Source organism: Haliaeetus albicilla, chromosome 11 (assembly GCF_947461875.1).
Source record: "Haliaeetus albicilla chromosome 11, bHalAlb1.1, whole genome shotgun sequence".
NCBI lineage: Eukaryota > Metazoa > Chordata > Aves > Accipitriformes > Accipitridae > Haliaeetus > Haliaeetus albicilla.
The window spans coordinates 26,624,868-26,646,460 of NC_091493.1; the positions used below are offsets into that span (position 1 = coordinate 26,624,868).

The 21,593-nt window shown below is 67.9% G+C and overlaps 3 protein-coding genes across 5 annotated transcripts; 1 reads left to right on the top strand and 2 right to left on the bottom strand.

The window, feature by feature from the left end:
• Window positions 1-20: 20 nt before the first annotated feature.
• On the bottom strand, window positions 21-6,179 carry SFXN3 (sideroflexin 3). Its single transcript, XM_069796848.1, is given in 12 exon segments — window positions 21-997; window positions 1,297-1,344; window positions 1,805-1,854; window positions 2,010-2,059; window positions 2,185-2,312; window positions 2,718-2,803; window positions 3,264-3,339; window positions 3,613-3,711; window positions 3,905-4,075; window positions 4,294-4,460; window positions 6,049-6,141; window positions 6,144-6,179. Coding segments are annotated over 12 exon segments (1,101 nt in total). The 3' UTR covers window positions 21-900.
• On the top strand, window positions 6,053-14,732 carry PDZD7 (PDZ domain containing 7). Of its 3 annotated transcripts, XM_069796843.1 has the most exons (17): window positions 6,053-6,582; window positions 7,265-7,672; window positions 7,856-7,996; window positions 8,395-8,569; window positions 8,909-9,085; window positions 9,303-9,450; window positions 9,678-9,738; window positions 10,182-10,607; window positions 11,099-11,302; window positions 11,494-11,535; window positions 11,737-11,894; window positions 12,084-12,175; window positions 12,309-12,400; window positions 12,496-12,567; window positions 13,134-13,628; window positions 13,963-14,063; window positions 14,218-14,732. In XM_069796843.1, exons 2-17 carry the CDS (start codon window positions 7,480-7,482, stop codon window positions 14,365-14,367), a joined length of 2,727 nt encoding a protein of 908 aa, XP_069652944.1. In that variant the 5' UTR covers window positions 6,053-6,582; window positions 7,265-7,479; the 3' UTR covers window positions 14,368-14,732. The 3 variants fall into 3 exon arrangements, with proteins under 3 accessions (XP_069652944.1, XP_069652945.1, XP_069652946.1); XM_069796844.1 differs by lacking the exon at window positions 11,494-11,535 and having other exon boundaries at window positions 6,054-6,582; XM_069796845.1 differs by lacking the exons at window positions 6,053-6,582; window positions 7,265-7,672 and having other exon boundaries at window positions 7,868-7,996; window positions 8,400-8,569.
• LZTS2 (leucine zipper tumor suppressor 2) lies at window positions 14,596-21,475 on the bottom strand. Its single transcript, XM_069796846.1, has 6 exons — window positions 21,404-21,475; window positions 19,584-19,652; window positions 18,005-18,472; window positions 17,123-17,638; window positions 16,327-16,596; window positions 14,596-16,231 (listed from the first exon to the last, which is right to left on the bottom strand). The coding sequence occupies exons 3-6, from the start codon at window positions 18,431-18,433 to the stop codon at window positions 15,551-15,553; spliced, it is 1,896 nt and encodes a 631-aa protein (XP_069652947.1). The 5' UTR covers window positions 18,434-18,472; window positions 19,584-19,652; window positions 21,404-21,475; the 3' UTR covers window positions 14,596-15,550.
• Window positions 21,476-21,593: the final 118 nt, after the last annotated feature.

Below are 21,593 nucleotides of genomic sequence, written 5' to 3' on the forward strand. Positions count from 1 at the left end.
CAAATTGGCAAGCAACATGCTTCTCTTTGCTTTTGGTTTTGTATAAACAACCTGCCTTTATTATTTGGTATATATAGGTACATTATATGTATATCAAAAATAACTAGAGGAAACCATGGTGCACTTAAAGCTATTTGAGAAGGTCCACCTGAAAGCAAGCACTCCAGGAAGGGGTAGAATGACCCCTCAGGGGGAGCCCAGCCCTGAACAGAGATGGCATTAAAGTGAGAACAAAAACGTGGACTCTCTGCTGGGATTAAAATGTGCCATTTGCTCTGGATATGGAAGGAGCAGAAAGCCAGATTAAATCCTCAGAGCAGCCCAGAGGAGAGCAGAGGGTGAGCTGAAAGTGCACGCCTGGGCTGGGAGAGCCCCCCCTGGGTTCGAGCCACTGTGTGTGCTTGAAATCACTCACCCACGGCTGTTTTGGGTTTGGGGAGTTTTCCTCTCCAAAAGCTGCTCTGCCATGCCCAGGCACCACCAGCTGCTGAACCGCTGGGGAACGTGGAGTGCCTGCAAAGGGGTTCTAACCTTCAATCGCTATGATTGTCCGCTGCCTCCTAAAGCTGGGAGGAGCACCATTTTCTTCCCCACCCCACATCCCTGCTCGCAAGGTCCCTGGTGCTGCTGCCCACGCTCCCCCGTGCACTGCACTCAGCTACGGGCACACACAGGGTGAGCACAGGAGAAACACACAGGGGTACCAGCCAGGAGGTCCCCAGAGCGGGACTGAGCCCGGGCACAGGGAAGGGGTTCGGCACAGTGGTACCTACAGACACGCGATGGCCAAGGGAAAGTGGCAATGGCCCCAAGGGGCTCTGAGGGGCGAAGCTCAGCGATGCATCAGCCCAGCGGCTCTGTGGCACGTCTCAGCCGCCCCGGGCCTCCCGGGCCTCCCGTTCAGAGCCCTTTGTTGAAGTAGACGGTCTCCAGCCGTGGATCTTTCTCCCGGATCTGAGCTTGGACTTCAGGCTCCAGGCGGCTCACGGGCATCGAGCTGCCGAGGGGACACGGATGCAGGGGATGGAGGGGGGACACCTGCTAGGAGCCCCGGGTTGGGAAACCACCCGCACCCCACAGGAACATTGTCCCCATGGCTCAGCGCAGACCTTTGGGTCTGCACTGCTGCGTGTGCACAGGGACATGTGTGTGCACACAGTTTCAAGCCTCTGACCACTTGAAGGAGCAAAGGTATCTCTTCGGAGTCAGAGAGCACAAGGAGCCCCCACACCTCCCGCCTGCACCCCCTGCCCTGCCCCACGGGGCTGTACACGCAGGCAAGGCACCCGTCCTTACCTTTTCTGTGGGAAGAGCGCGCAGCACAGCGGGGTCGCGAACACCAAGCTGCAAGGGAAGGACATGGAGAGAAGCTGGGCTGCAGAAATCTGCTCCCACCCGTGGCCTGACCCCAGAGCAGCAAGGAGGCAGCCCAGAGCCGTGCCGGGTGCTCAGCCAGGAAAGGGATAAGGAGATGCCCTCTCCAAGATCTAGACCCTGCATTTGGCTCTTGAAGCGGGGCAAAGCCTGTCCCCATCAGTGTGGGGGAATAGCAATGCTGAGCAGGAGCCCATGGCCAGCTTGAGAGACATTGAGATGGAGCAAAACAGCTCCTGGCCCCAGGACCTCATTCCCCATCCCATCTGCCTGGGGGGCACCAGCCTGGCCAAGCTCCGGCAACCCCCCGAGGAGCTCTGGGGCGGCTCTCGCCTCCCCTGCCAAGCAGACCCCCCAGCAGCACTACCCCTCATACCCAGGCTCGGTCTGCACCTGGGGCAGCGATGCCCATCGGCAGAGGGTGACTTACCAGAGTCCCACCAGGCCGACCTGCAGAGGAGCGTTCAGATACGGGTACCGCTGCCAGGGACAGGGAGAGGCTGTGAGTCAGGGGGACGAACGTGGCAGGAAGGTGCCTGTTTTCCGACAGGGTGCCAGCCCCGAGGGGTGTCAGCGCTGCCACAAGCTAGGGGGGTGTCCCCTTGCTCACCCTCCCAACCCAGGACCACCAGTACCTTCAGAAAAGCTCTTTTCTCCAGCGCATTCATGATCACCGGGGGGATGGCTGGGGCAGAAGGGAAGGAGATGAGCTCCCAGTACTCACAGCCCCCTGCCAGCCGTGGGACCCTGTTCCACGCTGCCAGGGACCAGCTGCAGCCCCCAGACACGGGTGGAGGAGGGGAGACTCACCCATGGCCGGGGCTGCCATGCCGATGCGGGACACCACTACCTGGAAAATGGCCTTCTGGGCTGCAGCCGTGGACTCACCCAGGCGGTTCCCATTCTCATCCGTGACGGGGATCCCCAGCTTGAGCTCTCTGCAGGGAGAGCAGGGCGTGAGGGGGCCCCAGGGCACACAGGTGGGGGGGATCAAGGAACAGGGCAGGGACACAGCATATGGGCATGTCTCCACGGGAAGCTGGTATCCTCCTCTATTCCCCATCCACTCCCTGTGTAGTAAGTTGGGGTTGTCTCAGCCGGACCTACATTCACACGTGGGGGGTCTTCAACAGAGCTGGATGGGGATGGGGAGTTCACAGCCAGCTTAACCGATAACCTCTTGGGATGCAACCAGGTCCTCGTACCCTCAAACCAATCCCCCAGGGTAAGGGATGCCAGCAGGGCCAGGATGCAAGCCCCGGGCACTGCTCCCCACATCCCCCACCAGTGCCTGGTGAACCCCGATGTGAGCCCAAGCACCCCATCCCAGCCCAGGGGCTCACCTCTGCCTCATCAGCGGGATGTTGATGCAGTTGGCAGCAGCCACAGCCGCGAAAGGCACGTACCGGCCAATGAGGGCTGGCAAGTGCTGGGGGGGCAAGCAGGGAGCATGTCACGCAGAGAGTCTGGGGGCAGAGCTGGCTGTCCCCGAGTCTGCCACTGTCCCCCTGCAAGACCTTGGGGTGTCCCAGCCCCACTGGGGAATACCGTTCCCTCCTCCCCTGCAACTCCCAGCCAGTGAAAGCTGCACAGCCCAGAGGATCCGGGGAGTCCCACATCCTCTCCCAACTCTGGAGGGAGGCCAAGGGGTGAAAGAAGCCTGGAGAGATCCAGCTGGGGGTGGAGCAGGACCAGAAGGACAGGCCATCTCTGGAGCCATCACTGGGGAGAGGGGCTGCATTGCATGGGTGCTCCCAGGAAACCCCTTTCCTTCATTTTCTCCCCTGCCCCTGGTGATGGGGTGAATCGCCCACTCAGGTCAGAGCTCAGGAAGACCCCACGGGGAGGGTCCAAGTGTCCTGGCCAGAGATGGCCCAGAGCCACCTTACCTTGGTGAGAGATTTGAGCCCCAGTGCTGTGACAACTGCCCCTGTGGTCGCACTCACATAGGCTGTCCCCAGCTGGCTGCAAGAGCAGGAGGTGACACCAATAAGCCAGGGTCCCCCCATCCCACCCCTGCCCCCAAAGGAGGGGACAGCATGCCCTTTAATAGCATCAGGACACCTGGGTTCCTCTCCCAGCAATATCACTAACCCTGACAGCCCCACTGGTGTCCATCTCTGGCTGCACCAGGTTCCCATCGTCCCATCTCACAGCCCCCCGCTATTCAAGAAGCTATTCAAGGCACCCCCCTGGCATTTTGGGGTGCCACAAGGACCTGGCCAGAGGGATGCTTACCTGGGGGTGATGGGTGCATCCCCACTGCGGTTGGTGTAGTTCACAATGGCGTTGAAGGACTGGTTGACCCACTGCCAGAACAGCACGGCCGGCGTGGTCCTACCAGAGAGAGAAGAGGGTGTTGGTGGCACTGGGGGATGCCACCCATGCTCTTACAGCATGGGTGCCTTGCAGGGTAAGGGGCATGCGTCCCCGCCTCAGCCCAGGGCCAGAAGGGTGCTGGGGAGGGGGCAGGAATCCCCCTCCCCCCCCCAGCAGCCTCCTGGCCCTGGGCTGAGGAGGGGACAGGTACCTGTAGAAGGTCAACATGCAACCGGTGATGGTCATGTTCATGGGCACCTGGGCGGACATGCGCCCTATGAGGAGCATCTTCTCACCCGTGTCAGGGTGGAAAGCCGAGTCGTAGATGTACTTCGCCCGCCAGAGCTGGTCCTCTGTTAGACCCGGGGGTACCGTGCCCGCCCTGCCGGGTAAGGGTAGCACCTGTTGGGAGACCCATGCCCTGCCTGGCCCCCCACCCCATGTGGGGCAGCTGGGAGATGCCTTAGGGACCAGCCAGGCAATGTGGAGGGCTGGCTTTGGCCAGGGCGGGGGCCAGCACCTGTTCCCACCCCTGGGGATGGCCCTGAGGCCGTATCCTGCCCAGGAGCGGTGCTGGGGGTACAGCTCCCCCCTCGGTACCTGTAGTCCTCCACCACCCGGCGGGCCTCCTCCAGCGTGGCCCCCGAAAGCAGCAGGTTTCGGGGGTCGGTCACCATGAAGAAGTGCTTGGCCCGGCCCTGGAAGGTGCTCTGGTCCCAGCGGGGCTCCCGGATGTTGATGGTGGCAGGGAGGGACGGTGGCATCTTCTGGGGGGGGGCGGTTATGTGGGATGTGGTGCCTGTGACCCTGCACCCTGCATCCCCGCTGGGGCAGCTCTGGAGCTCCCCCAGCCTGGGGGGACACGAGTGGGGGATGGGGAACCCCCTTGCAATGGAGCAGAGTGGGGACCCCCGAGCCCACCCAGCAGATGGGGCAGCTCGCAGGTGGGGTGACCCCTACCACCACTGCACCCCACTCACCCTGCAATCTGTCAGTGGGGAGCCCCCCCACCCCGGCAGGGCACCCCGGCCTCGGGTGGGGGGCCGGGGACCCACCACCTCGGGGCCAGAGCTGCTGCCAGTTGCAGGGGGAGCAAGGAAGGGCAGGGGAAGGAGGGATGTTCCCCCCCCCGGGAAGGCACACACACCGCACGGCACCATTTCCACGCCCGCCCTTCCCCGCGAGAAGCGGGGCTCTGCTCCCCCGCCCCGGGCCGAGCATCCCTCCCCCCACGCGTGACCCCCCACCCCCCATAACGCCCGTGTCCAGGGGTGACCTCCGCACTCACGGCTTTCCGGGCAGCGCCCACCGTGCCCGCGCCGCCGCCGCCGCTGCCGCCGCCGCCCCGCTCCCGCCCGGCGCGCTGACGTCCGGCCTCGTCACGGGGGGGGCGCGGCCCCGCGGTGGGGGGAGCCGGGCGGCGCCGCGCGGGGAACGGAGGGGGCCACGCGGGACCGGGCCGGCTGCGGGGGGGGGCGGTACGTGCCAAGCCGCACGCGGCGTCTGCCCCCACCCACCCACCCACGACTGCGCGCGTGGGTGCGTGCGCGGGAGTAGTCGCGCGTGGGCGCGCGTGCTCACGTGGGTGCGCCCCGTGTGCGCTCACGTGGGTCTGCGCGCGTGCGCTGACGTGCGTGCCCGTGTCCGAGCGTGTGCGTTCGCGTCGGCTTCCGCTCGCTGGGGTGCTCGTGTGTGTTTTCACGTGGGTGTTGACGTGCGTGTTTCTGCGCGTGCCTGCGCGCACGAGGGTGTCCCCGTTCCGGCCGTGTGTCTCCGCGGGCTCGCGCGGGTTTCGATGCCTGTGCCCCGCGCGCGTGTGCTTGTAACGTTGTGCTCGGACGCGTCGCGTTGGTGTTCACGCGTGGCGCGGCAGCTGCGTGCGAGCGGGGGCAGGGCAGTGCCTCCGCAGAAGCGGGCGCCTGCTTGTGCCTAGGGTGGGGCGTGCGGGCACACGCGTGTGCACCGTTGTGCCTGTGGGCGAGCGGGGCCGTGTACACGCGTGTGCGCCGCTGCGCGCGCGGCGGCGGTCCGTGGGTGTCCGTGAGTGTGCGCACAGGCGGCACGGCGGGGCTTGCGCGCGTGGGCGTGCGCGGGGCTATAAACACGCATGCCGTGGACGTGTGCGTGCATGGGGTGCGTGTGCGTGTGGGTGCGTGTCCCCACGCCGGCCGTGCCCCCCCAGCCCCTGACCCAGGCGCTGCCCCCCCGCCCGCTGCCGGGGTGCCCCGGGGGGGCTCCCCCAGGGCGCAGCGCGGCCCCTGCCCCGGTGGGAGTGGGGGGACCCCCCCGCCCCGGTCCCCGCCCCCGCCGCCCGGCCGCAGCCCCCCCGCAGCCCCCCCGGCCGCCGCGCATCACCTGAAACCGTCGCGGTGTCGGGTTCGCGCTGGCGGCGGCGGCGCCGGGCCCCGCCGGGCGGTCACGGCCAGCCCGGGGTGGAGGCGATGCCCCCCCCGGGGAGGGGGACACGGGGGGACACCGGCTCGCATCACCGGAGTGAGCGGGGGGGGACACGACACACCCCCTCCCCTGGCCGTGCCTCAGTTTCCCCTGTGTGCCTCCGCGATGCTCCGCGCTAAGGGGAGGGCTGGGGGGGGCGCCACACCCCTCGCCCCACGCAGCACCGCGGGGGGACGCGTCCCCCCAAGCCCCACCGCGCCGTGCCCGTGGGACCAACACACACACACACAGGGCTCCCCCCCCCCAGCTGCAAGGCCAGCCCTGGCCGCTCGTGATTGACAGCTCCCGCGCCCGATGGCCGCGCCGGTCCCGCAGGGGCAGCCAATCCCCGCGGGCGGGGGGGCGGGAGGCGGTGCTGCCCGCCCCCCCCCGGCCTCTCCATCCCCCCCGCGCTGCCGGGTGTCTCTTTCGCAGGTGGCACCATGGGGACAGGTGAGGAGGGCACGGGGCGGGGGGTAGGGGGGTCCCCAGCGCCCCTTCGGGGAGGGGGCACCGCCGGGTGATGTGGGGGGGGAGCGGGGGGGCGCCGTGGGGGGCTGGCAGGCGGCGGAGACACCGGCGTGTCCCCCCTGGCCGGGGCCATCACTTATTTATTGAGGTCAGGCTGGGGCGAGCGGGGGACGAAGCGGGGGGGAGCTCCGTGGTGGCGTTTCACCCACGCCTGGAAAATCCCCACGGGAACTGCCCCGGGGGCAGCGGGCTCGCCCCCTGCCCCACGGCAGCTCTCTGCGGTGTAAATCCGGAGGGGGTCCGGGGAGGATGGGGAGGGGCTCTCCCCCCCTCCTGCTGCAAAGCCTCCCTCCCTAGGGAGGGGCCGGGGGCGGTCAGGTCCTGCTCTTCGGTGTAAAGCTGAGGTCCCCACGTCCCCTCTCCAGACCCTTTCCGGATTTACGCTACTAGCTAAAGCCCCTTTGCACCCCCTACTCCGGATTTACGCTGCCAGGCAAACCCCCTTTGCACCCCAGCATCCTTGCCCCGGGGCAGGGCAGCCTGTGCCCACTGCCCCCATAGTGGTACCCAGGAGCCCTGCACCACCTAGTTTGGACCCCGGGGCTCTGTAGGACGGGAGGGGACAGGGCTGGAGAGGGGGTCACGAAGCTCCTCGTCCGCCCAGGCTGTGCCGCTGCGCCCGGGACCCATCGTGCCAGCGCCAAGCACACACACCAGCCGGCCCCGGCATCGCGCTGCTAAGAGGGAGCGGTGCCCGAGCCTGGGCATGTGCTGCTGGACTATGCCATGTCCCCCCCCGGCTGGCGGGCAGCCCCGGCCCCGTGAGGACACTGCCAGCCCCGAGCCAGACGCCGGGACGCCGGGGTGCCCAGCACCGCCATGGCCCAGGGCTGGGACGCGACGCTGTCGGGGATGACGGCGGGCAGCCGGTCGCGGAGCTCCAGCAGCGAGGCCAGCCTGGCTCCCCGCTGCCTCCTCAGCAAGCAGAGCCGCCTGCTCAACGGGGTCACCCGGGTCAGCCGTGCCACGTCCCCCATGGGCCGCGTCATCCTCATCAACACCCCCATCGAAGGTGCGTGGGGTGTCCCAGCTCTCTGCCCACCTGCGTGGCCAGGGGGGCCTGGACGCCTGGGTTCCCTGGGTCTGGGGGCAGGGAGAGTTGTCCTGGGACTGGGGACATCCCCAGCAAGGGAGACGCCCCCCACCATTGCTCGCACCCAGCCCAGGTGACGCGTCCCGTCCCCTGTCCCCACAGCCAGCAGCAACGAGAGCGACATCATCAATGCTATCACGGTGGAGAAGAGCGTAGACGGCAAGCTGGGCTTCAGCGTCCGCGGCGGCTCCGAGCACGGGCTGGGTATCTTCGTCAGCAAAGTGGAGGAGGGCAGCGCTGCTGGTAAGTGGGACAGGGCGAGGGACAGCAGTGGGGACAGACATGTGCCAGTGAGACCCTCTTGAGAAGCTGCAGTGCCGCAGCGACGATGCCACCCTTTGTGGTGGCAAGCCACCATTCTCTCCCTGCCACCTCTGGCTGTGGGGTTTTCAGGTTTCCCAGGGAGAAGGGCAGGGGACAGGAGTGGGCAGCCCCGAGCCAATGGCTCTGAGCTCCATCCCCAAGTCACACTGAGGTGACAAGCCCCCCATGCCTGCCACAGCCTCAGTGGGATTGCCAGGCATCCCTACCTCTGTTCCCGTGGGGTTTGGATCAGGCTGGGGACATGTGTAGGGAGGGGACACCAAACAAGGGTATCGGTGCCAGGTCAGGTGCTCAGCTGAGCCGTGTGCTCCTCGCAGAGCAGGCTGGGCTGTGTGTTGGTGACAAGATCACGGAGGTGAACAGCGTGAGCCTGGAGAACATCACCATGAGCAGCGCCGTCAAGGTCCTCACCGGCAACAACCGCCTGCGTATGGTGGTCCGGCGGATGGGCCGCGTGCCGGGCATCAAGTTCTCCAAGGAGAAGACGGCGTGGTGAGCAGGGCATCCCCCACGCCAGCACCCCAAAGCCCAACCCCATGGAGGGCATGGTGGGGAGGCTCAGTGGGGGATGCTCGGGGACAGGGAGGATCCCAGAGATGGGGGGACCCCAGGGCGGTGGGGTATTGGAGGTCTCTGACAAAGGTGGGGAGAGCCCAGGGCGGGGCACAGGATGAGATAGGAAGGTCTGGAGCAGGCAGGGTGTGTGCAAGCCCCATCCTCAACATCCCCCGTCACCATCACTCTCCTCCACTGGGTGATGCCAATGGCCCATCCTGCTGGAGGACGAGAGCTGGACCCTCGAGCCCCCCCAACACTGTGCCTGTGCTCCAGGGTGGATGTGGTGAACAGGCGCCTGGTGGTGGAGAAAAGCGGCTCAACGCCGTCTGAGAGCGGTTCTGAGGACGGGCTGCGGCGCATTGTCCACCTCTACACCACCTCCGACGACTACTGCCTGGGCTTCAACATCCGCGGTGGCAGGGAGTTCGGCCTCGGCATCTACGTCTCCAAGTACGGCCACCCTGGGGAGCATGAGGGGGACGTGGCGCCCCGATGCCTGCTGTGCCCAAGCTGGGGCTCGGCATCCCCTCCCTGGCAGAGCCCCCTCATAAGACTGGGCATCACCACTGTGGGTGCTGGGGCGCAGGCCACCCGGGTGGAGGTGTGGGGCAGGAGCAGAGCTCCAGGGAGGGCTCGGCCCCATCCTGCCCCTCCCCTGCTGCCCTAGAGTGGACCCCGGGGGGCTGGCGGAGCAGAACGGCATTCGAGTGGGAGACCAAGTCCTTGCAGCCAATGGAGTCAAGTTTGAAGACATAAGCCATAGCAAGGCAGTGGAGGTGCTCAAGGGGCAGACTCACATCATGCTAACCATCAAGGTACCCGCGCCCGGCCCCGCGGGACCCCTGGGCAAGGGGGGTGGTCAGCATGTCCCCACGCTGGCGCTGCCCCAGCTTGGCTGGGAGCCCACGGGGCTGGTGCGGCTGCTGGCTGGTTGGGTTTCAGGTGGGTGGGGAGGGGAGGGGGGATACATTATTCATGGCTGGCACTGGATCGGGTTCGCCCGGTGTGCGCTGACCCCCTCGTCCTCTCCCCCTGTGCCTAGGAGACAGGACGGTTCCCTGCCTACAAGGAGATGGTGGCCGAGTACTGCTGGCTCAGTCGCTGTAAGGGCAGTGCTGCGCGGGTACTGGCAGGGACACTGGTCTGGGGCGCGGCGGGGCTGGGACCCCCATGCAAGCAGCATTTGGCCACCATGGGGAGGGAGAAGGTCCACATGCCATGGGAGTCCCATGGCCTTGGAGAGGGCATGAAGCTCCCTGTGCCATGGTTAGCATCCCCACAGTCCTCATGGACTTGCAGGGTCCTACCTGTCCCCAGTCCTTGGACATGTCCCCATCCTTGGAGGGGACATGAAGATCCCTATGCAATGGCCAGCAGCCCGCTGGTCCCCACGACCCTGTGGGACCACACATGTCCCTTATAAGGGACGCAGAGCTCCCCATGTGACAGCCAGCAGCTCTGCAGTCCCCGTGGCCCTACGGGTCCCCACATGTCCCCACGGATGCCCCACAGTGTGTCACCCCATGTCCCCACTGTGCCTTTGCAGTGACCAACGGGCAGCTGCAGCAGCTGTCTCAGGCCTCGGAGACCAGCTCCTCCATCTCCTCCTACTCCTCGGGGCCGGCACCAGGAGTGGTGAACGGGGTGGGGACAGCCGCCTCGGGACCCCCTGCCCGCACTGTGGACGTAGCCATCTCCACGGAGGACGGGCCGCGGCGGAGCTGGGCACGGGAGCGTGCCGAGCGGGCCATGCAGACCGAGCCGGCTGCCGAGGGGCTGCCAGAGACACGTCGCACGGTGCGGCCCCCTGAGCTGCTGCGGGACACGGCCATCCGGGGCCAGGGCGCCCGCGAGCCCCCTGGCACCCACCCGCGCCGGACCTTCGCCCACTCACCCAAGACGGCGCTGCTGCTGGCGCTGAGCCGGCCCCGGCAGCCCATCACACGCTCCCAGAGCGACCTCACCGTCGCTGGTAGGCACCAAGGGCACGGCCCCACGTGTGGGACTCAGCCCTGGGTGGGTTCCCCTTCCAGCCCTGCACCCCCAGCCCTGGGAGTCCCACAGCTAAGCCCCAGCCCCACATGGAGCCTGCCCCCTGCTCAAGCATCCTATAGCCCCTGACCCACATGGATACCTGGCCCCCTGCTCCTGGGCGTCCTATAGCTGAGTCCCTGGCCCCTACCCTGGCACCCTATAGTCCCCAGCCCATAGGGACTCCTGGCCACCAGCCCTGGGCATCCTATAGCCCTGTGTAGCCCCAGGCCTGTCCCTGGGGCTTGCTGGGCACCCCAAAGCCCAGTCCTATGGCACCTGGAGACCCGCTGCATCCCACAGCAGGACTCTCTTCCAGGCAGTGCCCCCCAGTAGCCCCTCCCCCCCCCCCCCAAGTTCCCTGCCCCCAAACACCATCTGGGGTGACATCCCCTGGCCTCTCCACTCCAACCCCCCCCCCCCCGTCTCCAGAGGAGAAGCGGAAGAAGGAGAAGCCAGAGGGACAAGGGGCACGGGGGGGGCCCCCAGGGCTGCACCGCTCCAAGACCCTCGTCAACCTCTTCTTCAAGGGGGGCCGTGCCACCAGCCAGAGCTGGGCCCCCCCCAGCCAGGAGCTCCCCACCTCCGACCGCCGGGCACGCACCAAGTCCCCTGGGCGCCCCGATGGGGACAGAGGTACCGGGGTGGGGGACAGGGCAGAGAGGGACCCAACCTGGGAGTGGTCCCCCCTTCTGTGGGCACCCGTTGTGGCATCCCTGGCATGGAGGGGGGCATGGGGCGGGGATCCCCAGGCATGCAATTTTGGCAATGGGCAGCAATGCCGCTGGCCTCCCCCAGGCGCTCACACCTCTCCATCTACCTTGCAGTAGGCGCTGTGCAGAAGTTTGTCATCCGGAGCCTGAAGCGGGGTAACGGGGGTGCCCGTGTGCCCGGCAGGGGGGGTTGGTGCTGCAGGGCAGGCTCTGCATGCGCCTGGCCCAGCGCTGCATGTGTCTGTCCAGCTCTGGCATGGAGTGATCTGTTGAGGGGGGGGGGCATGGGGGTTTTTGTGGGATGCCCAGGGCAGTCCTTGCCCTGCTGGCCACCCCTCCTTGCTGTGCCCCCCCCAGAGAAAAGCCGCCGTGCCAGCATCCTGGGCCCTACGGGCATCGCCGCCCTGCAGCCCAACGGCAGTGACCCCGAGGCCCGGCTCCCGCACATCCAGGACACCGCCGCACGCCTCCTCAGCCCCGACGAGGTGACGGCCGTGCTCCGACACTGCTCCCGGGTAAGGCACCGCAGGCAGGGTGTGGGCAGGGCGGTGCTGGCACCCCCAGGCTCATCCCCGGGCAGCTCCTGCATCCTGCTGGGCACCGCGATCAGCGCTGCGTGCCCACGTTAAGCTCTGGGAGGTAAACTGAGGCACGGGGCGGAGGGTGGGGGCACCCGTCCGCTGACGTCCCTCCTGCGCCCACAGTACCTGCACGAGGGCAGCGTGGAGGATTTGGTGCGGCCGCTGCTGGCCATCCTGGACCGGCCTGAGAAGGTCCTGCTGCTGCGGGATGTGAGGTGGGTGGTGCTGGGGGTACCTCGATACTGCCCAGCTGGGTGGGATGGACCCAGAGCCACACATGCTCTCTTCAGCCCTGATCACACTCCATCCCAGAGACTGCCACAACCTGTCCTCTCTCTGCCCCGGCAGGAGCGTGGTGGCCCCCACGGACCTGGGCCGGTTTGACAGCATGGTGATGCCCCTGGAGCTGGAAGCCTTCGATGCCCTGAAGAGCCGCTCAGGTAGAGCCTGGCCCCCCGGGACCTTGGCCGGTGGGGGGCAGCGGGCAGGGGTGGATACAACTTGGGGAGTGACCGGTGGTTCTCCCCGACTGCAGTGCGCTCACCTGCCCTCCGCCCGGCCCACCACGACGTCCCCCCCAAGAGACACCTCATCACACCAGTGCCTGGTGAGTGCTACTCCACGGAGTCTGCCTGGCCGCCGGGCTGCCCCACGGTGGGGGGGGCGCAGGGTGGAGTGGGTACAGGGGCAATGTGGGGGAGGAGGAAGGGAGCTGGAATGCCTGGGTGCAGGGGGTCCGAGGGGAGAGGGCGTCTGGTGTCCCTGGGTGCTGGGAGGCCCTGGAGTAGCAGAATCTGGGGATCCTGGGTGCCTGGGGGTCCTGGGGAGGACCTGGAGTCCGTGGAGAGAGCTGGGATGCCTGGGGGTCCCTGGGTGTCAGGTCCTGGGGAGGGGAGCTGGGGTGTCTGAAGGTCCCTGGAGGAGGAAGATCTGGGGCCCTTGGTGCCGAAAGGGTGTCTAGGTAGCAGAGGTCCTAGAGCTTTGGGGTCCCCCAGGGGATGCCTGGGTGGCAGGGGTCCCAGGGAGTGGGGCTGTGGGGTCCCGTGGGATCCCTGGGTGGCAGGGGTCCCAGAGAGTGGGGCTGTGGGGTCCCATGGGATCCCTGGGTGGCAGGGGTCCCAGGGAGTGGGACTGTGGGATCCAAGGGGGATCCCTCACCCCCTCTTGTTACAGACTATCGGGGTGGGTTCCTGCTGAAGCCAGTGGGGACCGCAGAGCCGGAGGAAGCTGGGGGGCTGCAGGCGAGCCCAGCCCGGCCGCGGGCCTCCCCCAGCCCCCGCCGCCTTCACCCCCGCACCTACACCCCGCTCCCCGACGTGCCAGTGGATGCCTACACCTGCGCCAGCCGGCCCCTGCCCGCCACCAGCCCCCGGCCCCCCAACTGGCTGCTGGCTGAGCCCCCCCCGGGCGAGGGGCACGGGCACTCGTACAGCCCCTGGCTGACCTGGCGGAAGGACCCCCCTGGGACGGTACCCAACAGAGGGGCCGAGGTGGTGGGGAAGACCCGGCGGGCACGGCCCCCCCTCGCACCTCTCTTTGGGGGGCCAGGGGGTGAAGCAGGGGCTGGGGCAGCCACCAATGGCCCTGGGGATGCTGGCAGGGAGGAAGAGGAGGAGGAGGAGTATCGGCTGCTCACTGTCACGCTCTCCAAGCTGAAGCACTCGCTGGGTGGGTGGCACATGGGTGAGACCCCAGGGGTGGGGTGGGGACAGGCTGGGGACCCTCCTCCTGGCACCAGCATCACTGGTATGGGTGGCACTCTGTTGGCAAGGGGCACCCCATTTAGGGGGCAGGGGGTAAAACCCCGAGCACTCCTCCAAAACTAGAAGGGGAGAAGAGGAGCTGCCCCTGCCCCAGCCCCTCGTCCCTCATCTGTGTAGTACCTACCAAAACAAGGCAGGAAGGACGGAGGCACGGCTGCCCAGGGGAGGGGGTGCCGTGCCTGAGAGTGGGTGGGGGTCCCAGCCTGCCTGGATGCGAGGGTCTCATGGTTCCCTTGCAGGGATCAGCATCTCTGGTGGCATCGAGTCAAGGGCGCAGCCGGTGGTGAAGATCGAGAAGATCTTCCCTGGGGGAGCTGCCTTCCTCAGTGGCATCCTCAAGGTATGGGGGGACCATGGGGAGGACCCAGCATACCCCAGGGGCTGGGCAGGCATCCAGCCCCCCCCCCATCCCATGGTGCCACTGGGTGCTGGCAGTCCTCTGGCACCCCAAAGCAGCTGCACTTCACCCCACTACCTTCCCTCACGGGGGCCAGGCTGGGCAGGAGCTGGTGTCGGTGGACGGGGAGAGCCTGCAAAACGTCACCCACCAGAGGGCTGTGGACATCATCCGCCAAGCCTACCGCAACAAAGCCAAGGAGCCCATGGAGCTGGTAGTGCGGGTGCCTGGAGCCCCCCTGGAGTGATGCTGCACCCCCTCTTCGAGGACCCATCCCATGCTCCTGAGGAGCTGGATGGCTCATTCCTGCACTGAGCTGTGGCCAGTCTCAGCACAGCCACAGGGTATGAGAGCCAGACCCACCCCATGGGCATGGAGGAGCTGCCTACAGCAGGACCCGAGGGGGGGCACCACTGGCAACGCAGGAGGAGGACAGGTGGCCCCTGACCCTGCTCCGGACACACAGACACAGCCCTGAAAAAACCACAGCCAGGGGCTTGTTTTTAATTGGCGTTTCCAGGCGGTACACGGGCAAGCCGGGCTCTGGGAACGGGACACGACCAAAATAAAGTACAAAAATCCCCCCCCAGACCTGGGGGCGACCAAGCCAGAGCTGGGCACAGCCAAGCTTTTCCTTTGGTTTTACGCCCTTGGGTGCCCAGCTGGGCCCCCTCCCACCTCTGCCCACCCCAGGGGTGTCCCCAGCTGGCACCCCCAGCACCGTGCCCCTCTCCCCTGGCAGACTGGGCATCACAGGGGCATGGGCCAGGGTTTATTTTGGGGGGAGAAACAGAGGGATGCTGGGGGCAAGGGCATGGGAAAGGCACTGAGGGCAAGCTGCCCCGTGGCAGAGGTGAGGGGGGCACAGACAGGCAGGGTGTGAGCTGGGAGAGGGTGATACGTTTTGGTAGGTCCTATAAAAATAGAGTTATTTAAAATGGCACAGAAACGAATCCCCTGACAAACACATGAGGAGCAGGGGGAGGGAGGCCGTCATGGGCAGGGCACACACCACCCCCTCTGGAAGTGGCCGGGTGACAGTGCCAGCAGGGATGAGAAGGAGGGGACAAGCCAGCCCTCTGCCTGCCCAAGGTGACCCTGGCTGAAGCCAATGCCACTAATCCCCCGGGCACTAAGAGGATCAGCAGGAACCAGCTCCGGGCGGCCCTGAGGCCAAGACTCGGCCCCCACCTTGCCCCACATCTCACAGGCAACTCCTCGCTGCTGTGGGCGCTGGTGCACCCTCGCCCCAACACCTCCATGCTGGGGAGGGGGCAGCGCCTGCGGTCCCCTCTGCCCCCTCCCAGTGCCAGCGGTCTCTGCAGAGCCAGGGGGAGAGCAGGGATCCCCTGAAGCCCCACAGCTCCCAAAATCCCAGGGGCTGGAGGTCCCTCCTGCCCTCCGAACACGGGGTGAGGGCAGGCAGCATCTCAGATCTCGGTGGCCGTGATCTCCTCGAAGGGTGGGTCAGGGCCGGGGGGGTCACAGGGCTCGGGCGGGGAGTCCTCCCCCTGGAGCCGGAGATGCTGGAGCCGCTGCTCGAGCCGCCGGTTGCGGCGGTACATCTGGATGTAGCTGTATTGCAGCTGCTTCTGGTAGCGGATGACCCGCTCCTTCTCGCCCTGCCACGTGCCGCGCTCCTGCTCGAAGGCGTCCCGCTGCTCCTGCCCACGCCGCCGCTCCAGGGCCACCTCTGCCCGCAGCCGCTCCAGCTGCCGCCGCAGCCCCGCACCGCCCCGGGGCTCCTCGCCGGGTTGGGGACATCCCTCGCTGGGTGGGGGGCACCCCTCGCCGGGTGGGGGGCATCGCCCACGAGTGGCTTCCCGCAGCCCCGCCAGCTCCTGCTCGAGCCGTCCGGCTTTGGCGCGGAAGAGGTCAGCCTCGCTCTTGCGGCGCTGCAGTTCATTGGCGCAGACCTCCAGCTCCAGCGCCTTCAGGCGGGCGGCCTCCTGCAGCCCCTGCACCCGCCGCTCGCCCGCCTGCAGCTGGGCCTGCGCCTCCCGCAGCTGAGCCCGCAGCCCCAGCAGCTCGGCTCCCCGCTGCGCCAGCTCCGCCTGCGCCTCCTTCAGCTGCTGCTTCAGCAGCGAGATCTCCCCCGACTTCTGGCACACCTACGGGGACAACGGGGCTCAGGCGCCGGCCGGGAACCCCCCTACCAGCCGGAGCCCGCGCCCCCCGACTCGCCCAGCACCGCAGGGCGACTCACCTCCCACTTGGTCTCCTCCAGCCGGGGTGCCAGCTCGGTGCGCTCACGCTGGAAGGAGGCGCAGCGACGCTCCAGCAGCTCCCGCTCCTGCAGCAGCTGGGCCAAGTCCTCCTGCAGCTGCTTCTTCTCCTGCTGCAGCTGCAGCACCTGGAGCTGCAGGACCTGCTGCCCCCGCTGTGCTGCCTGGGCCGCCTGCCGCGCCTGGGCCGCACAGCGCTGCCGCAGCCCCTCCAGCTCCTGCTCGCAGCGCCTCTGCTTCTCCTCGTACACCTGGGTGGGGGGCACACAGGCGCACACACATGCTGGGGGGGGCGGCATGGCACCCCCCCACTTCTGCTGTCCTCCCCAAGACGGGCACCCCTTGCCCACAAGGAGGGGAGCGGTGCATCCCCCCCAAATGGGGGAGGGGTCCAGAAATGGTGCAGTGTGGTGATGCCCCACTCCTTCTGCCCCCCCATCCCTCTGCACGCTGTGCCCCCCATGTCAGCACGCCCAGCCCCACCACCAGCAGGGAGAAGACGCAGGTCCCAGGCACATCCAAAAAAGGGCACCCCAAGATGAGGCACTCCATCTACAACTGGCCCCCCGGGCCACACACGGCTCCCCCAGAGACTATATAGGACCACCCACCAGAGGGGAAAACCCCATTCCCAGACCCACAGAGAAAAGCATCCCTGTACAAGGGTCTGTAGAGGGTCCCCAACAGGGGTCTCTGCCCCCCAACCAGGGGGGATGTCCACACGAGGTGCCCCGGGGAGGGGGGCCAGGACCGGACAGGGGGACACCAGGGGCGTACCTGGCAGATGGCCACCTCGTTCTCGTCCAGGCTGTCACGCAGGAGCCGCAGCTCGGCCTCCCTCTCCCGCAGCTTGTCCTCCAGCTCCCGCACCAGCATGGCCTCCTCACCGGGCAGGGGCGAGCGCCCACAGGAGCCGCTCTCTGAGGAGGGCCGGCCCCGGCCGCTCAGAGAACCTGTGCTCTTGCTGGAGGACGAGCGCCCGCTGTCCGAGTTGGAGGGGCGGCAGCCCCCCGGAGGCTCGGGGGGACCGTGGGGGGTGACCGGCAGGGCGCTTGCCTCGGGGTGCTGGCTGCAGCCCGTGCTGTAGGTGGGCAGGCTGGAGAGGGAGTTGCGCCCCGAGTCCGAGAGGGTGCTGGCGCGGCAGCTCAGGGAGCCGGGCTTCTCGGCACCCAGCAAGTGGGTGAGGCTCACCTGGCTCTCCGAGAGCCCTGGGCGCGTGCCTGGCTGGGTGCTCCGGAGCTTGGGCACCACCGGCTTGAAGGCCATGGGGCGGATCAGGGTCTTCTCCACGTTCTGCCAGGGGAAGAGGGGAGAGAGGAGGGGCTGGGCTGGGGGGGACCCATCATCCTCCCAAGGGGCTGCCTGGGGTGGTGATGGGGGAGTGTCCCCAGCCCCAACACATTTGCACCCCGAAGAAGACAGGGGCCGGTCACTGCCCACTCCATCTCCCCTCTGTGGGGTGCCCAGGTGGGCTCCCACACACACCCCTGGCACAAAGGAGGGGACACCAAGGGCATGAAGGTGGCCACCTCCCCGGGGACACCAAAAATATGGCCATGTGGCCCCAGTTCACATGCCCAAGCCAACAGCCCCAGCGTGGCACGAGGAGCAAAGCCAAGACCCCAGCACCCACCCAGCCAGCTGCCGCCCCCCCCTCACCTCCTCCAGCTTGCCGGAGACAGGGACAAGCTTGGGGGGCGGCCCCCGGAGGTGATCACTGGGGGCTGGTTCATCACGGGGCTCATCCGAGTCGCTGCAGAGGCTGGCAGGAGAGGGGCCGTCGAGCCAGTCACCGCAGAAGCCCCCGTTGGAATAGGCGTGGCTGACGCCAGGCATGGTCACGCAGGGCTCCTCAGGAGATGGGGGGTCCCTGGGGGTGGCCCGGAGCAGCCCCTCCTGCTTGCGGAAGGAGGCGGTGGGGGGTTCCCCGTCACAGGGCTGGCTGGCACGGTCATGGCGGGGCCGGCTGGGCAGGAGGCTGCCGACGCTGCCCATGGTGGTGAGGGGCGAGCAGGCGGCAGTGCGGAGCTGCGCAGCCCCCTCAGCGGCGGCCTCGAGGGGCACCGGCAGCGTCTGCACGATGGCCATGGCGGGGGGGCCCCTGGCAGGCAGGGGCACGCGGGCAGCCTGTGGGCAAGGGAGACTGGGCATCAGAACCATGGGCACTGCTGGCCATGCCCCACGGGCTGCCAGCATCTCCAGGTGGGCACGGGGGCACCCCCAGACCCCTGGCCACCATCCCCAGTCTCATGGGCGTGGGGCAGCCCAAAGGGAAGCAGGCAGAAGGAGATGCCAAATGAACCAGAATACAACTGGGATTACCCAGGGCAGCAGCACCAGCAGCCCCCCCCAGCCGGGCTCAGCACCCCAGTGGTGCAGTCTGGGTCTGTCAGGGGCTGTGGGGTGCTGGTGGCACTGTGGGGCAGCGGCAATGAGGTCCTGCCCCCCGCCGTGCCCTGGCGTGACCCCGTCATGGGAAGCCTGCCAGGGCTGGAGGCGAATCCCGAGAGGCCCACGGAAAGCTGGCTCCTGGGCAGCCTGCCTGTCTGCCCCATGGCGCCTGCCAGCACAGCCCCCACGGAGAGTGGGGGGCAGCCCCACACAGTGGGGACAGCCACTTCCACTGCCCCAGAGCTCCTGCCTCTCTGCAGCGACCCCACAGAGGGTGCCCCCCACCCCCAAGCATCCACAGTGGGGCGCAGGGTCCCCTGGAGACAGCCACCAAGGGGGCAGCTGCCAGGCAGGCAGGTGGTCCAGTATGCGGGCACCAGGCTCTTTCCCAGCCCCAACACACACGTGCCCCTTGTTCCCACCCTGCATGCCCCCCTCCAGCTGGGGGGGGCTCTGCCAGTGCCCTGCTGCGGCCCCCCCTGCCCCAACCCATGCCATACGCCCGCGTGACAGGAGCCAGCCGACGGGCTGGATCCGTCCCCCGCTGCCTCATCGCATCTTGCACATGGCTGCGGCTGGCACGGGGCGCAGGCGGGGGGGGCCGCTGCCCGCATGGTCTTGCCCGCCGAGCTGTCACCTGAAATCAATCCGCCTGCCAGCAGCCGGGGGACAGGGGGGAGAGCAGGGGAGAGATGCCGACGAGCCAGTCCCCCCACCACCATCACCCCTGCCATCACGTGCCGTCCGCGGGCACCGTGATCTCACACCGTGCCCATGACACCCCTGAGTGGGAAGGTGGGTGACACACCACTCCCCCCACAACCCTCCTCCACCCGACTCCACTCACCTCGCCAGCCGCTGCCCATCCGTCCGGTCCACTCGGGCCCCTGCACCACGAACACGGCTCCACCGGCCCCTGAAGCGTGAAGGAAAAAGAGGAGGGGGTCAGGGCCCCAAACAGCAGCAGGAGTCCCCATGCCCCCCCACACCCCCCTGGGCCCAAGCCCCCCAACCGGCAGGGCCAGGACAGGCAGTGCCAGCATGGCACAGAGGGTGGCAGGGGAGCCCGGCAGTGGGTACGCTGCTCCCAGCACCCAGGGAGAAACATGGCCCCCCTGGGAGGGGTGGTGGGGACAACGGCCCCCCATGGGGACCTGCCACTGCTGCAAGAGCAGGAGCAGGGATTGGGGACCAGACAGGGACACAGGACCCCCAACGGGACATCTCGGGGCCCTCTAACCACAGCCAGCCGAGGCGCAGCACCCCACCCCAGCAAAACTCTCCTGGGACGTGCGGGTTAGGGGGTCGCCCGTGGGGACAGCCGGGTCTCCGCACAGCCACGGAGGGGCCACCACTGGGGCCCCATGCTCAGCGGCCGGGCTGGGAGGTGGTGGGAAGGGACTCCATCTTCTCCCTCCCGCAAGCCCCCACAGCCTGCCGAGAGGGTCCCACCGCTGCCCGAGGGAGGCAAGTGCCTGAGAAGGGGGTGGCCAGCCTGGCCAGCGCCCTACAAAACCTCCTTCTAGCCACCCAGTAAAACCAGTCAGCAACTGGGGTGGCGTCACCGCCAGCCACTCCGGCCGGAGCGCAGTGAAGCCGGATCCCACCGTTCCGACCCCGAAACAGCAAGGGAAGACTCGGCCCCTGCTCGGCCAGATGCCCACCCTGAGCTGCTGGGTGTTTCAGGCCCCCAGGGGCTCCCGTGCCTTGATGGCACCTCAGGGCCCCCCCAGGGCAGGGGGAAGCAGCCCCTCATTCCTCCCCACGCACCCGGAACGTGTGGGGTGGGCACCCCCCCCATGCTTAACTGTGCCCCCCCCACACTCCCTCATATCCCGAGGCTCCCTGGTTGGTGCTGCCCCCCTTGTCCACCCCACGACCCCCCTTGCCCTCCCTCCCACCCACCCCATGCTGCCCCACTGAGCCCCCCAGTGCCCAGCCTGCCCCACGGTGCTTCCACCCTGCCCAACCCCACAGCAACCCTAAGTGCCCTGTGGCACCCCTGGACCCCCATTGCCTCACAGTTCCCCCAAAGTGCCCTGAAACACCCCTAAAGTTCCCCATGACACCCCCAAAGCGCCCTACGGAGCCCCGGGGCCTGTACTGCCCCACAATACCCCAAAGTGCCCCACGACACCCCCGAAGTGCCTCGCAGAGCCCCTAAGCTTCTGCTGCCCCAAAATGCCCCTGAAACACCCCCAGAGCGTCCCACAGAGCCCCTGGGCCTCTGCTGCCCCACAGCTGCCCCAGAGTGCCCCTAAAGCACCCCCAAAGTGCTCCAAAACACCGCCAAAGTGCCCCACGGCGCCCTGGGGCCCGCACTGCCCCACAGCTCCCCTAAAGCACCCCCAAAGTACCCCGCAACCCCCCAAAATGCCCCACAGAGTCCCTGGGCCTCTGCGTCCCCAGAACACCCCCAAAGTGCCCCTGAAACATCCACAAAGCACCCCACGGTGCCCCAGGGCCGCCGCTGCCCCCCCGAGAGCCCCGGATTCCCCCCCCCCCGGCCAAGCGGCCCCCAGGGGCCCGGCCCCCCCCAACACCCCAAGCGCCGGCAGCTCCCCCGAAGCGCCCCCAAACCCCCTCCCGAAGCGCCTCCCGGGGCTCCCGCGCCTCGGCGGCCCGGCGGGACCCCCGGGCGCCCCCGGCCCCGGCCCCCGCACTCACCGCGGCCCCGCTGCCGCCCTCCCGCGCTGCGCCGCGCCCCGCCGCCCCGCCCCACGCCAGGCGACGCCCCCGCCCCCCGCCCGCCAAACCCCGCCCCCCCGTTCGGCGAGGCCACGCCCCCCGCGGGATGGGGATACTGGGGGGGGGCTGTGGGGTGCGTGGGACGGGAGCCCCCGCGTGGGTCACCCTC

What these genes read in the sequence shown, in the direction of transcription:
- PDZD7 (XM_069796843.1), top strand. Translation starts at nt 7,480, where the DNA reads ATGGCCCAGGGCTGGGACGCGACGCTGTCGGGGATGACGGCGGGCAGC. An exon ending in CATCAACACCCCCATCGAAG is followed by an intron (nt 7,673 to 7,855) that starts GTGCGTGGGGTG and finishes CTGTCCCCACAG; the next exon opens with CCAGCAGCAACGAGAGCGAC. An exon ending in GCGCCCCGATGGGGACAGAG is followed by an intron (nt 11,303 to 11,493) that starts GTACCGGGGTGG and finishes TCTACCTTGCAG; the next exon opens with TAGGCGCTGTGCAGAAGTTT.
- LZTS2 (XM_069796846.1), bottom strand. Translation starts at nt 18,433, where the DNA reads ATGGCCATCGTGCAGACGCTGCCGGTGCCCCTCGAGGCCGCCGCTGAG. An exon ending in ACGAGGTGGCCATCTGCCAG is followed by an intron (nt 16,597 to 17,122) that starts GTACGCCCCTGG and finishes CCCCCCACCCAG; the next exon opens with GTGTACGAGGAGAAGCAGAG. An exon ending in TGGAGGAGACCAAGTGGGAG is followed by an intron (nt 16,232 to 16,326) that starts GTGAGTCGCCCT and finishes TTGTCCCCGTAG; the next exon opens with GTGTGCCAGAAGTCGGGGGA.